The sequence below is a fragment of the Homalodisca vitripennis genome, chromosome 5, assembly GCF_021130785.1.
Source record: "Homalodisca vitripennis isolate AUS2020 chromosome 5, UT_GWSS_2.1, whole genome shotgun sequence".
NCBI lineage: Eukaryota > Metazoa > Arthropoda > Insecta > Hemiptera > Cicadellidae > Homalodisca > Homalodisca vitripennis.
This window is the reverse complement of record NC_060211.1, coordinates 182,257,218-182,272,576: the sequence shown is the minus strand read 5'-3', so window position 1 is coordinate 182,272,576 and position 15,359 is coordinate 182,257,218. Positions and strand designations below refer to the sequence as shown.

At 33.3% G+C, this 15,359-nt stretch overlaps 1 protein-coding gene across 7 annotated transcripts in view; it reads left to right on the top strand.

Annotated features, from left to right (window-relative positions):
- The window catches only part of LOC124363286 (insulin receptor substrate 2-B), a 66,962-nt gene that overhangs the window by 35,710 nt on the left and 15,893 nt on the right, over nucleotides 1-15,359 (top strand). For 3 of the 7 annotated variants that reach the window (XM_046818506.1, XM_046818507.1, XM_046818505.1), the window contains 5 exons: nucleotides 910-1,189; nucleotides 3,176-3,300; nucleotides 5,705-5,782; nucleotides 9,099-9,209; nucleotides 14,919-15,053. In XM_046818506.1, coding sequence (XP_046674462.1) covers nucleotides 910-1,189; nucleotides 3,176-3,300; nucleotides 5,705-5,782; nucleotides 9,099-9,209; nucleotides 14,919-15,053 — 729 coding nt within the window. The remainder of the gene's footprint in view (nucleotides 1-909; nucleotides 1,190-3,175; nucleotides 3,301-5,704; nucleotides 5,783-9,098; nucleotides 9,210-14,918; nucleotides 15,054-15,359) is intronic. The other 4 variants (XM_046818508.1, XM_046818509.1, XM_046818510.1 and 1 more) reach the window with 4 other exon arrangements.

The following is a 15,359-nucleotide window of genomic DNA, read 5'->3' as shown; positions in this document are numbered from 1 at the left end:
ACTAACAAGTAATTACAGAAACTGGTACTTCATGAAGCAGTTACACAATCAGTATTTAGTTGTCACTATATATCAGTGCAAGCTGCAAGGTTTACAAATGTATTTGAGTCTTTCAAACATTTTCTAAATTTCAAACGATTATGAAATCTGGTCCAATTGTTACTTAGGTCTGTACTCTATAAAAACTTTATTTAATTCACAAAAGTAAGCTAGCGTTAACTTAGTAACAAAATGTAACATTGGCTGCTTTGTGTGTGTGCTTGTAGGGAGGAATTAAAAATTGCTATGCATTGCTTTAAAATTTTTAAATACGGGTGAATGAGTATAAAGTAGATATTAGAGGGTCTGAAACATGGATTGTTACATTTATTTTTCTAAATTTATAATTTTGGCACCAATTACAAAGATTATATCTGGTGGGATGAGGAAATATTTTGTAAAGAACTAAACAACTTTCCCCTTTTTTAAAAATATTTTCCATTTTCTTGCTATGACGTGCGATTAAATATTTATGTAAACATTAAAAATTAAGTAAATATAAAAAAATAGCTGTTCAAAAGTATTACTTTATCCTTTAAAATTAGTAAAATTCAATACCGTAACTAAATTTGTCCAATTCATTCGCAAATTTATGTTAAATTTTTTCATGATCTGATGTAATATGATTTATTAATCACTCTATTAAAAACTTTTGTTTCGTCCTCAAATAGCATTAATAATACACTTATGCCATACAAGAGAAATGAAAACAAATTTACTGGTTAATGCTTTCCATTTCAGATGCGCGACGTAAAAATATATATGTAGATAGCGTACGAAGAAGCAGCGTTTGAAAAATAGAATAGGAATCAAATAAAGTTCCATCATCTGATTAACAAATGAACTAAATGATAATTGCGTGTGTAACAGAGCATGTGTGGGAGGTGGACGTGCAGGGGAAGGAGTTGGGCTACGTACGCAACATCCTGGGCCCGTACATGCTGTGTTTGACGGACACGGATCTCACACTTGTCAAGAAAGACGACAGCCAGCGGTACAAGATCCTGCTGCGGAACATCCGCTGCTGTGGCCACCTCCACTCGTTCGTCTATCTGGAGTTGGGCTCTGCTGCCTCCATCGGCCCTGGGAACCTTTGGATGCTGACGGAGGATTCCAACATTGCACAGAACGTCCACGCTGCCACCTTAAGGTAAAATGTGACACTGACACTTGGATAATAAAAAAATAAAAACAGTTTTTACTGTGATATGAGGTGCAAATTGTGAAATACAAATTTTTTTATGAAAATTTTGTACCTATGAAAATATCTAAAAAGCATTTTGATACATATGAGTTATAACTTTAAAATGAGACATTTCCCATACTTTTTTTTGACTAGAAATAAGGTTGTAAAAGTGCGTGAGGTTTTACGTTGTTCTTATGGGGTTAGAATCTGGCTCTTAAGTTTATGTAGGTAGATATTTCTGGAGTATAGAATAGAAGTTAATTGCATCTTCGTAATTTAATTTGACATACATCAGATAATGAACCGTTTAACTGCCTCGTTCCTGGATTCATGGCAACACCAGAGCACTGGGCTTAGTAACATACCTATCACATATTAACAAATACTGAGTTTTTTTCCCACGTTTAGGAGTTTTTGACATAACACATGAAACACGTTACTTAAAGTTGAATAGCGTAAGCAATTAACAATGTTTACAAACGTCTTAAATAATGTCAGTTTGTCAAATAATTACCACTATCTACGAATAATCATTGGAAAACACCTCGTAAAATATCGACACAACCATTCCCGAACTTGTGTACGATACAAAACACGTGGCGTCCAAGTCGTTTGAGTAATGTCCACAAGATTGCACCACCAACTGGACAGCTATCTTCTAGACATTTCTAACATAATGGAAAACTAAATAGCACAATTTAACAGCTGATACAACAAAATAAAACAGCTGATAATATGAAAACAAGTAAACTTGGGCATAGCGGTTAAAGGGTTAAGTATTAGGTAAATACAGAAACTCTCTACAGAAATAGTAACTTGCACTCAGTGTATAGAGCTGTTACTATAGAGCAAATAGTTACTAAGTACATGAAATACTACCTTGTTTCACAGATTTGTATCTTTCAATACCTAGGTTACTTAATTTGATATATCAAGGTGAGTCATTAGAATATTTTGATTTTTTAAGTAGATGTTTGAATTAACCCTTCCCACGCCGTAGACGGATATATTAGAATGACAGACTGACCAAAATGCCAAATACAGTTATGTCCAATATTATAAATTATGTCTCTTGGAGAGTTTTTAGTTCACAAAAGGTCTACAAAATGCCCGGTGCACGCTCCGTGGTTATCGCGATTGCCAAGGAAGTATTTATAAACGGCCTTCATTCTGTGTCAGGGGATCGGGAGCTTCCTTTGTCTGACTCCGACAACCTGCTCGGTTGTCACAAGTGAAATTTCCGTAAATTTCAGTGACATTTTTCTACCATTAGTCAAAGAAGAAATCCATTCAAAAAAAATATGAATTGCAAACCATATTTTTCTACACAATACTTTTATAATTTATTAGTTTTGGTCTTTACAATTAGTTTTGAATTTTAATCTAACTATTTTATCACATGTTTTTCTGTAAACAATAACTGATGATGCCTTAACTGGTGAAAGCGCTTTTAAAATAAATTTAAATTGTTGAAGAATAAAAAATGTGTTTTATATTAAAACCTGGTGACTTCCATCAAGCATACAAAGCAGGCAATGAAAAACTCTTCGAACAAAGCGAATCGGGATGATTATAGTACAATGTAATTAAATTGTTGAGTTTAGTTACATTTTACAATGAAATTAAAGATCATTTGAAATAAACAGTTTTGTGAATAGTTTCTTTTATTTTATTTTTTCAATAAATACGCAAATTTTAAGTAAAATGCCCTGATTTATACTTTTTCTTGCTTTTGCCTTGTATAATTTAGTTATAATAAAAACTAGCTTTGAACTTAAAGAAATCATTTTTTTTTTACTTGTCTTGGCATTATAGGATTAATGGATTTATTAGTGGTGTGTGAAGGGTTAAAATTACTTTAAATGTACTTAATGGAATATTTTGTTTCATGTACTTGTGTAGATTCGGTGGTCAGTATTAAATAAATTGATTTGGTTTCTGTCGATCCAGTGCTATGACAAACTGTGCCAAGAAGGACAAAGATATTATTATGCCAAAATCGAGGAATCGGTCATCGTCAGCGAACGAGGCCTCGAGACCCATTGCGGTCATCCAGCGCTGGCCAACCCACGCAGGTGAGTCCTCATCACTGGCCGATTTATTCCGAACACTGATAATAGTATTTACTTTAGTCTTGAAGGTGCAAGACATCAATGGCAAATCTCCATTCTTCATAGTAAATGTACATAATGTTTCTATTGAATTGTGTGCTGTTTGTGTTGCATCTAATATATAGTCGCTTAATCTAGCTTTGCTTAAAGCATTATCATGTTCAAATGTGAGCTGTAAAAAAATTATTCCAATTAGCGAGTAGATTTATAAATATGGATTCTGATGTGCAAAGTCTTTGTAAATCTAACTTGATTTGAAAAATAACTGACAATAGCAGCAGTGTAAAATCAGAACCGTAGAGTTAGCATTAAAATAACAGTTCTGTGTATTTTACTGTGCTATTCTATTCAAGTTTTATCCTTCTAGTGTTATAATTGTGAAAGTTTAAATGTATGATATACATTTGTTTTTCTATCATGAAAAACTACTGTAATGACCAAATACAGTAATTCGAGTTATTTCATCCTACGACTTAATGGCTCTGATACACTGTTCTTTAAAGTGAAGTATTCAATTACATGATAGTGATGACAAATATGGGAGTATCTGCGTAAATCATTACTGTTATTTATGCTGTGGTATTCCTAAAACGCCTCTTATGTGGAATTACGTGCAAAGCCTTCTACAACTAGAATCTTCGTTCCATTATGTGTTGGATAATGGTTTCAGCGACTTTAATTTGTATAGTAATTATAATTTCAAAGTTATTTTGCAGTAATTAATTCAATTTTTATTAATATTTTTACTAGTTTATCAAGTATTAACCCTTTTAGGACAAGCCAGAATTTTATGTGCTAACATGTTTTTTTCTGTCCACGTTCCAAAAACTGTGCACATGGAAAATGTGTGATTTTGTGTCATATTTATAATTATTTATTCACATTTTCTGGTTTTAGGCGTTATTTGTTTACTTTTAATATATTCCACTGATACATGTATAGACTTGTAAAAAAAATTAAATAGAAAAAAATCAATTTTATGTCTGAAAATTTGTTTTACCATGAAAAACGATTGAATTTAAACATATTTTATACAGGGTTTCTGTGTAATATTGTATAAATATTATATTGTATAAATATTGTATAAACCAAATTTTAAAACTATAGCATTTCAAATAATTAATCTGTGAATACATAATCCAATTAGGTTTATTTTGTAAAAGGAAGGTTTTATCATAATTACAGACAAACCCCTTATAAGCCTACTTAGAAAACAAAGCTGAAAATGCATCTCCATGAAGATGAAACTGCCTTTAAGATGAAATAAACAAATACAGGGATACATTTTTTTTTTTTCTCTCTCAGGACAAGAAGCTTATAAATTGCACTTAGTCCTGTAAGAACCTTTGTGCTGCTTCCGGAGTGACAGGATATTCAGGATGGGTAAGGTTAGGGAGTAGGTGCCGCCTCCTATCGAGATCCATGAGGAAGAATTAGGGCACTACATCTCAAAGTCATCCCGGAAGAAGGGGAGGCCAGCTCTGAACAAGCCTCTACAGTCAAAGTAGGCAGGGGGTGGCACACCCTTGTTGAAGTTAACAAGAACCTCTGAGGTAATGGAACAAACCCCACCAACTGTCATCTTCCACAGTAGACTAAACTTATCGAATTGCCCATGAACCCCAGAATCTCAACATTTGCGGTTAGTGATGTGCCGCTACTGGACATCCATAAGGTTGCCCAGATTGAAGTGGCACATCGGTTTTTGCTGTGCCCAGTGGTGGGTTCAACTGGTAGGTATAAACCAGCCAGAAGTGATCCCTGCTGGGTATTACAGGGATACATATAGAATACACAAATAATGTCATTATGAGTTGTAATTCATGAATATATATTATGAGAAATGATATAAGTTCGCCTGTAATAGATCGCTTGGCTGGTCTTTTTCACGTAAATTACGATCGGTGATAGATTGTACGGCTGGAACCTTTTGCTTAAGTTCTGGCCGGCGATAAATCAAACGGTTGGTCCTAAAAGGGTTAACATGATTAAAGGAGATTTTAAAATGAAAGTAGAAAAAATTACAAAGTAATGTATATATTATGTAGAATACAAAATTTTAACTAGAATACAAAATTTTAAGTAGAATACAAAATTATTAATAATATATTTCAGTTGATAACCAACTTATTAAGTTAATAAGTTAATAAAATTTCTTAACAGAATAAATTCCCTCCTCCTCAGCACATTCATCCACATTTTGTACATTCCATTAGTTTCAACAGCTTTAAGTTCGTTTTCCCTCGTTAATCATCGCCATCTCCACTCACATTCTCCTGAAATGTATCATCTTCGGTCACTTACCATTCACTAACCCCCATGATGATGGCTGCCTGTTGTGACGTTGGGCAATGATGTGACGTTTCAGAGGGATCGCTGCCCAGTCACAAGGGGGAGAGCAGTGTCGCCACCAGTCCGGCGTCCGTCACCGACTCCTCACACTCTGGTAGTGGTAGTACCTATTTACGTTTACTCTGGCGCGCCACCTCGCATGGCTGGGCTCTTCGTGTTTCTTTCGTGGAAATACTTGATTTATTTGTTTGGTTGTCCAGTAAATCTGGTGTTCGTTCTTTTTCTTTTAACTTCAATTGTATGTGATGTGATAATTCTTGGGTCGATGCGTTGCCTTTTAGACGTTGTGTTGATTGAACTCGACAACTACCATGGTTTTGTTGGAATCGCCCAATAGAAATAATGGAAAGCATGGTCATAGAATTGTTTATGTACAGTGCATCACTTGATAATACATACAGTAAAATCTTAGTTCTTGGGCTTACGTGGGTTCACACCACATTAAAACAATTACATTCTTGAAATATTTTGGTCTTGCTTCGCAGGTGGCTTTTTATAAGATGGCTCTTCACAGTGAAGCCAAAATATTTCAAGAATGTAATTTTCTAAGCAATGTTTCGATGCGGATTGAACCGGTAAAGTTAGATGTCAGTCATATCGTGAAATGTTTAGCCTTTGATTGTGTATGGTAACTGTCATCGGAAATAAAATGAATTCATTTAATTAGTTAAAGTGTTGATATAAAATTTTACTATACTGTACATTGTTATTGTTATTACAGTTGCGATGAACGTGAAATTTTGTAGAATGATATTAGATTTAGCAACTCATAACAGTTCCAAACTCAAACGTTTTTAGAGGTAATTGATCGATTAAGCTCTTTATTATGACAGGCAGTTAGGACCATTAGGTCCTTTCTTACACATAAATTGGTTAAACCTGTTAAATTTATTGTTTTATTAAAGGAACAACTCATCTGATTGTTTGTTGTTTGGGGCTTAGATACAACAGTGTGAATTAATACATACATGATGTTAAACGTTAATTACTGTTGGTAAAATTATTAACTAATTACAGTTGGTAATTTTACACCAGTAATGTTGATGTGTACATTCTTGTTGTGTATTTTTCTAAATTATAAATTTTTGATAGGAGATGTTAATTTATTTTTATTTTTGGAGAGTAATTTGATGTATTATATTCTCACAAATAAAAGTATTTTAAAATTCAACATAAATAATTCTCTAAATAAATAAATCTATCGTCATAAAAGAACAATAATATAAATTATTATTTTATTAATGTCTAAAAACTATTTTATGCAAGTTTTATCAAATAAAAAGTGAATGAAGTAGATTATTGTAATTGGTATTTCCTTTATATATTATACGAAATGCACTTCTGTTTTGATAGTTAAATTTAATTTATTAAGTATTGAGTTAGTTACACTTTTACTAGTTTTATTAATAGTTTTGAAATATAAAACTCTAACTCAATGTAATATTGGGTGTAAGAAAGTTTCTAAGAGACACTGCCATTTTGGCTCTATAACTTTTTCTTAATTTCTCTTTTAATATCTTGTATATTAAAATTTAATTATAACTGCCAATTACATATTATATTTTTATTAATAAAATTTAAAATAACTTACTATTTTATGTAGTTCAATAGTGAAAATTCTAGAGTACAGTAAACAAATCTTATTTTGGTTTGTTTCCTGAGTATTAGTATTGATACTAATTTATTATAATCCATCTTGATAGTACTAGTTTATAGTAATAGTGGACTGTTTGTTTTGTGTTGTTGTCAGCTGTGCTGTGGTTCTATGTGGCTTTCGCCTAGTGTGCTTAATAGTGTTGCTGCACTGTGTGTTGGTGTTTACATGCTGGATGTGTTACCAGACTGAACTCATCCTTGTAGTGCTTCAACCTCCGCTTACGTAGCTTGTACTCACTGCTTTCACTTGCATTCAAACAACAAAATAATATTTGCATTACTGAAATTCATACTAATGCTTCCCCAGAAATTGACGCGTTTGTTTATAAGTATATTTTTCAATAACAAGCATGAAACGGTATTAAATCGTATCTAATAATTTGGTAAAATTATTCTTAAATATATTTCTCTAGTATTAAATTAGTATAGTGTAAGGGAGTGAAACAAATTTTGAAGTATGTATTGCTTAGCCACATGGTTTATGCTCTCTAAAATTTACTTTTATTCTCTAAGAGCCTCGTTTTTTTATTGGGCCGATAAAAATTTTGAATAAAGAAGAAAAGCATTGCAATTGAGGATGTAGGGGTGAAAGGCTAAGGGTGTTGGTACTCTTGATGTGTGTGCTTTTTAATTCACACATGGTATAATGAACTTAATGACTTCATGCAGCACCAGTAGCTCCAGTAGGGTTCCAACTATTAAAGTGACACCTAAAGGATCATCAATGCGAGCCAGCTTGTTGTCCGTCATATGACACTATAGGCAAGGTAGTTGAGTATTTGAAGACACCGTTTTTCATATTGTTACCAAAAATTAAAAATATTTTTTGAGATAAAAGTGCACATTAAATTCACGTGTTTACTAGAAAAAGTGACTTTTTATTTCTGGAAGGTTGACGTTTTTTCTTATATAATAAAAAAGGAGATTGATGTTAAATAAAAGATATATACAAAAATATAATTCTAGTACATTGAAATGGCGAGATAGGTGCATAATTTTTACAAAATAGAGCTCCCCGACACATGAGATATAACAGTTAAATAAATTTAAAATGCAAAAAAAAACTCTCCACACAATCCATCAAGAAAATTAAAAATAACATGGTATATATTGCAACACTTCCTATTAAAGCTTGATATGCTTCAAAAATGTTTATTTTAATAGGATATTTCCATACTTTGTGTTGTTATTAAAAAAACTATTTTTTTAAGTAACCCCTTTTAGATTTCTAATACATACAATTTTGTTCAGTTTTCAGTAAATCTATCAAAACAATGAAAATTTTTAACTGTTCAAAAATATTTTGTGTTCCTGAGTAATTTTTAACAAATAATACGCTACAACCTGTAACTTTCTTCCTCTTTCATAGTTCTTACAAAAGGATGAAAGCTTTGGTGCATAATAAATGAAAAATCAGAGTAATGTTTATTATAATAAATATTATGTTATAAGAAACCCTTCTTTTTATAATATTTTGATTGACAAAATTGATAATTGACATTTTTGAAGGTCAAAATGAAAAGGAAAGAATAAGACCTAGCTCTAAAAATAAACCCGGCAGAGAGATGTTACATCACAGCCAAAAAAACTTAGTACTCAAGGGGATAGGTTTTAAGAATTTATTAAATTATGGTTTTTGCCTCATTATAAAAAAAAAATGAAAATGCAGTGTATTTACCAAACATGAAAGCGTGAGTTGAAGCACTAGCAAAGGGTAGTGACAATGTGGGATGGTTGGTGCATGCGTGTTGCAGTGGAGGTAATAGACAACGTAGCAGGAGCTAGCGGTAGTATGCCAGCATCCTGCGCCCAACACAGAGAGCTGCACGCGACGCGTTATAACCTGCGGCGACACTCCGTCTCAGGTATGCCCAATGTTACTAACGTCCTTGGGTGGGGCTTTGATGAGGATTTCTCCCACGTGCTTCCAAACTGTTTAAGGAATAGGGAAACAGATGGTTTTCGATGTACGAGACATATCCAGAAAGTAATTACTGAGGTTCTTACAGGCGGAGGGATTTTTTTTGACATGTTGGCTACACTGCCGTGTAGTCCGATTCCTCCTTTCCACATCTCCCGCCAAGTACGAAATACATTGAGGTATTGAGGTTGAGATACATAACATGGTGTATGAGGTGAAATTGCATAATTCCAAACGATAGATAAGAGAAACTTATCTTCGTAGAGTTTGTAGCGTCTCAAAAACTCTTGTCCGGCTTCCACTCGATTCAACTTGTGTTGGTCTGTCAGCTGTTTTGGGATCTACCTCACGTACAGTTTCCGATATCTAAGAGTTTCTATGATTGTTTCGTGTAGCAGAGATCGGAACATTTGCGGAAATATTGCAGAAAGTTCATCCACAGTCAATCTGTGATACGGAGCACACATTTTCAATTTTTTCCAGAATTTCAGTCACAATTAAAGGTTTTTTACTCTGTTCGTAATGCTCAGATGTATGACCACTTTTAAACTTGCGACACCACAAAATACTTGTACAGTTCATATCTTTATCACCATATGCAGTTTTTACCCCATTATAAACCTCAACTGGAGTTTTTACCTTCCAAAAGAGATAATGGACACAGTATATTTCACACTTGGCAGGAGATTTGGTTGTCATTTTTCACGAAACGTATTGTCACATCGACAGTTCTCAATGTACTGACCTCAAACCAGTCTTGTTGTGGAGAGAAGGAAACAGGCTATCCGGCAGTGTAGGCAACACGCCGAATAAAATCCCTCCCGCTGTGAGAGCCTGATTATATTTATTTTCTGGAGGATATACCTCATAAATTGTAAAAACTGGGATATGAAACTACTAATAATATTGCATGAGGGTTTATTCCAGATGTACACTAAGATATTTTATATGAATGAGGTATAAGGTTAAGTCAAGTGGACTTTTGTTTCTGATAATGTACTTTAAGAGTTTAAGGGGAGTACAGCTACAAGATCAGCTCCATAAACATTTTGCCATCAGTACAGCTGTGTGAGAGACACTTAGTAACACCACTGACAGTATGTCAATTTGTTTAAAAAAATGGTTCATGAATTCTCCACATATTGACCTTGCAGTTATTGAATATGATATAGTCACTTACTTATAAGAGAGGCTTAAGAAGTTCAGGAAGTTCAAACTGAAATCTAGATTCATATCGGTTTAACCTTTCAGCTTTTATAGGCCAAATGAAATGTCCTTCCGTTCAATCTACAATCTAACAATTCTTTTTACCAATTTTGCCTTAAAAATAAGATTAGAAAGAAATTTTTAGGTTAAATTTGTATAATAATCAATGTATTTCTTAAATTGAGTGTTTAAGAGGTCACCCTAGTTTGCTGTGCACTCAAGGCTCTAATATTAAAACGGAGATAAAATTAAAACCTGTGTGACATATAGCTCAAATCTTAGTCTCTGAAGAAATACATTTAAGAATTTGAAATGATCTTCTATTTATAAAGCAATTTAAAAGCGGATCCTCAGATGTCAACAGCTGACTAGTGTTCCAGTTGAAGATGTTCCATTTTAATGTAAGCAGTGTCTGTAAATGCCTGCATTTAGGAACAAAAAATTAAATCGTTTGGTACAATTCGCCTACCACTCATGAAATAGTTAAATTGTTATATTACGCATATAACAAAATTACATAATAATTGTAAATTTCATTACAACAAGTAGAGCTGCAAAATTTGCTTTGAAGTTTTAATTTTTCTTATTCAATTTATAGTATAGTTTGATTTTTAGAGAACATTCCCCCCCCCCCCCCGTCAACTGCAAGGATTTCAAAAAGTTAATGTTATTTCCAATTGACGCAACATTTATGTGGAGTAGATTTTTGTATCAAAGAAATAAGAATTGGCCAGGCACTATATAGTCCAGCTTTGTATGAACATCATGGAATTTAGTTCAGTTCTCGTTATTGTCTAGTGGGGTGGTTGTGTGTGTTCAGCAAATGTATTAGCATTGTGTTTTATTCAGATTTGGTGAAATACGTCACAATATCCAATGCCGAGGCAGTCTGTTTGGTCACAAGTGGTTCCAAGACAAGGAACATATTATCTATTAACCCTTCCCACGCCATACACGGATATATTAGAATGGCAGATTTTGACCCAAATGCCAAATCTGATATTATAGATTACATCTCTTGGAGTTTTCTAGTTTACAAAAGGCCTTCGAAATGCCCAGTGCACGCTCCGTGCTTATCACGGTTGCCAAGAAAGTATTTATAAACGACCTTCACTCTGCTGCAGGGAGACGGGAGCGCCCTTTGCCTTTGTATAACTCCGACCGCCTGCTTGTCAGTTCTGCGTCTCCTACAGAGCCATAACCAAACATATCCGTGGCGTGTATTACTGCTTTATCGGTTGTCACGAGTGTACTTCTACTATGTATCCCGTTATTATTCTTCATCGTGTGGTAGTGTTGTGATTAGTTTAAAATATTTATATATGTAATTAAACTTGTCAGTTTAATTAAATTTTACAATGAAATTGAAATTTATTTGAAATAAACAGTTTTTAAATAGTTCATTTTTTGCTTTTACCTTTTATAATTTATTTATAACAAAAATTAGCTTTGAACTTAAAGAAAAACAAAATTTTTTACTTGTCTTGGCGTTATAGGAAATTGTTAATGGATTTATTAGTGGCGTGTGAAGGGTTTAAAACTTGATAATACTGGAGAACCAATCACTCATGGTGTCTAACCTTGAAAGTCCATGTTGAAACTTGGTTAAACTGTTTTTTTTAAACTGGAAACAGAATTATTGTATCTATAAATATTCTTATTTTCTCCATGTTCCATGAAAATAAAAACCTTGTTTATATTTGACTCATCTGGTAACTAACTGGTAAGATAATTTTTAGATAGTTTTGTTAGGAAGCATGATTGCATGGGCTTTATAATAGTGCTTTTTGTTTTGCTTTTAGTGTTTTATGATATTTGTTTAGTTGACAAATAATGATAGAAATATTTATTTATCATTTTACACTTACAGAGTTTTTTAATTGTAATAAAACAAAATTGTAAGCACATTTTATTGCTGATCAGATAGATAAGTACATGCCGTTGTGACGTCTCAGACTATGTCCCATGTGAGCCTGTAGCATTGTATTGTTCTGTTGTGTATTGTACTGTATTCCATTGTATGTTGCAGCTGCTATGGTGTTGGCATGTACAGTATTTGCTACCTCTCCCACCCGTACAGCACTTGTTGTTTATTCATTATCATTCGTCTATAGTTCTGCTTTGTTCAGGCACATTTTCATTTTAAAAGTGTTTTCCAGCACGTGATGTCATGTGTTCCTTTTATTTAATTTTCTCATTATGTAGTTAAAGCACTTTTAATTTTCAATTATAAAGAATGATCTCTAAGCTTATTACAGTAGCGTAGATCTCGAATTTCAATGTTTAATTCTTAGCTGTATCGAAGTAGTTTCAATACTGGTTCTTTATTAGCCAAATTGTGTAGATTATTGTTATAATGTGGGTAAAATAATTATCTTCTGCCCCTACTAGTGAGGTGAATTAAAAGCAATGTCCGCCCAGTTACAACAAACGTTTGATAAAAGATAACTATTTAGTGTCCAAATGTATATTTCGGCTTTTGTTCTATATCAGTTTGTTCATAAAAAAATAGCGCATTGTTTATTTGTCATTTGACACACAATAGAATATAATTCAAAGATTACATCAATCGTATGGTCACTGATGACCGAATTTTAGTGAATCTTGTGACAAATTCGTGGTGAATTTGTTTATTTTCTTGTGGTTTGTTGTTGATATTAATTGTGCTTCATCTTATTATTATAGATCATTCTTGACTAAAGACACAGTAAAGAATGTTGTTGAAGAGGATAATCTCAATGAATAAGTTGTGATAAAATGGAGCGAAATTCAAGGATATATGGCACCCAAATGTAATTTATTTAAAGTAAATGAAATGTATCCTTCAATAAGGTTTAAATTTTGATCTAAGTATTTTTCTATGGTTTTACATTTAGGGATTATTTTAGTGAATTTTGGTCCTCATTTGCATTAGACCAAAGTGAAAAAAGGTTTTACTCATAACATCTTATTAAATAAATAAATATCAGCAATTTTACTAAACCTATGACGGCTCATATGAGTGCATTAAGTAAAATAAAGGCTGGCAACAAAGGGTTAAATGTTAGTTGTCACACTAATTTTTTTTAACTAGAGAAAGATGTGCTGTAGTCTTGAACAAATCAACAAAGCGTCTGTTTCTATTTCTGTTTCACAAGATTGTTGCTTGTTATGGAAATGATAATTCTCAATATGAATTACTTATTGAAGGAGGAGCTCTTCTTATTGGAAAACAAATTATTGCTGTAAAAGATTCTACAATAACTTATTTCACAAGGCCTTTTGATAGCATTATTTATGTCATGATGAGTTTTACAGAATATATAGTTTATGATTGTAACCAGAATAAGGCACTGAAGCTTCTATGTGGAACAGTAACTCAAGATTCTTGTGGGAAACTTCTTCACTCCAAGTTTTTCTTGTTTACATAGTTCATATCTCCTTGCTTAACGCTACCTAAATTGCATTGTATAGGAGTCAAAATGAGATGTTCTTCCTATAAAATTACCCTCGTAAAGTAATTTCATTACAGAGTCAAATTTTTTTAAATGAGAGTTTTTTGTGTAAAATTTGATATGACTATAAAATATTTTATGTGTTTCTTCTGTTTTTAATGTTGGAGGTTTTCTGGTAGGTTTTTCATGTATTTCATCCCGTTTGAATTCAATAAGCTATATAAATAAAAGTTGAATCACTAAGAATAGTTAACCCTTTGCGATCGGTCGTTGACTATAGGTCGACCGCGGCAGTTTCGCTGAACGCTCGCATGTCGACAATAGGTCGACCGGATATTAACTAACAGAAATTAAATACGACCTGAGGACAGTCGAAGCAATTTTTATTGAGACCTCAAAGGGTTAAGTCAGTGTGGTTAAATTTAGGAAAATTTTTGGATATTTAAAATGTGTTTGGAGTTGTGGAGTTTTGTAAATATTCTCAAAAAATGTAAGTGCTTGGATTGGAATTTGAGGCCAGAAATCTGAATGTTTTCACAATAATCTGGATTACAACAATAAGAAAACGCTAGGTCTTTGAGTATTTGCAAAGGCTATTGTGAAAGACAAATACCTTTCAGTATTATTTCGTGACAATAAGTGAGCAATGTCATTAGCATCTTTAGCTAACAAGTATATGTCAATTAACTGACGAAAGAATAAATATCCAATACCACTTTTGAAATACCGTTACCGGAAGTAGGAAATGTTGAAAGTATATTTAGAACATTTTGTTTAATAGCATCTTGACTTACTGAAAGGGGGTTTATCCCAAGGACGTATGACAATCCTGGTGTACCACTTATTGATGTCTGAAGTATAAATTCTTACGAGAATTGGGTCTTAATTGGCAATAAAGAAGGAAACGAATCTTCCGTGAATGCCGTGTTACCGTATCTTGTGCACACTTGGTGGAAAACACTTGGTAGAAGTGCGGTGTGTCGGTGGGAGAGTGACTGTGTGATGTTCGACAGCCTGTGGCCCGGGCGGTGGAAACCACCAGCGCACCTACTCGTTCCCACTCTCTCCCCTCCCCCCCTCACGCCGCGCCAGTACCGGCACCCGCCCCAACATCACGGCCCCAACACCCCAGAAAAGTGCAACGCATAGTACGTACTGCTTGTTTTGTTTTTATTTTCAGTATTGTTTTTTCACGGTACAAAGTATTTTTCACCAGTTAAAAAGTTTTGGATTTTGCCAAAACATTATTAATTTGTTTTATATTTTAAAATTTTTAATTGATTATAATAAATTATGTGCTTATTTGGTGGTAGAGAAATACTTTGTGTCGTGCACTGCACAAATTAAGAGTTGTTAGTGTAAGTCTGTGTCCTGCTTTCAAGCCATCTCGTCTTTGTGTTGTCTGAATTATTTGATTATTCATTTCTGATAATTTTGTTTTGGTTATAAAAGTA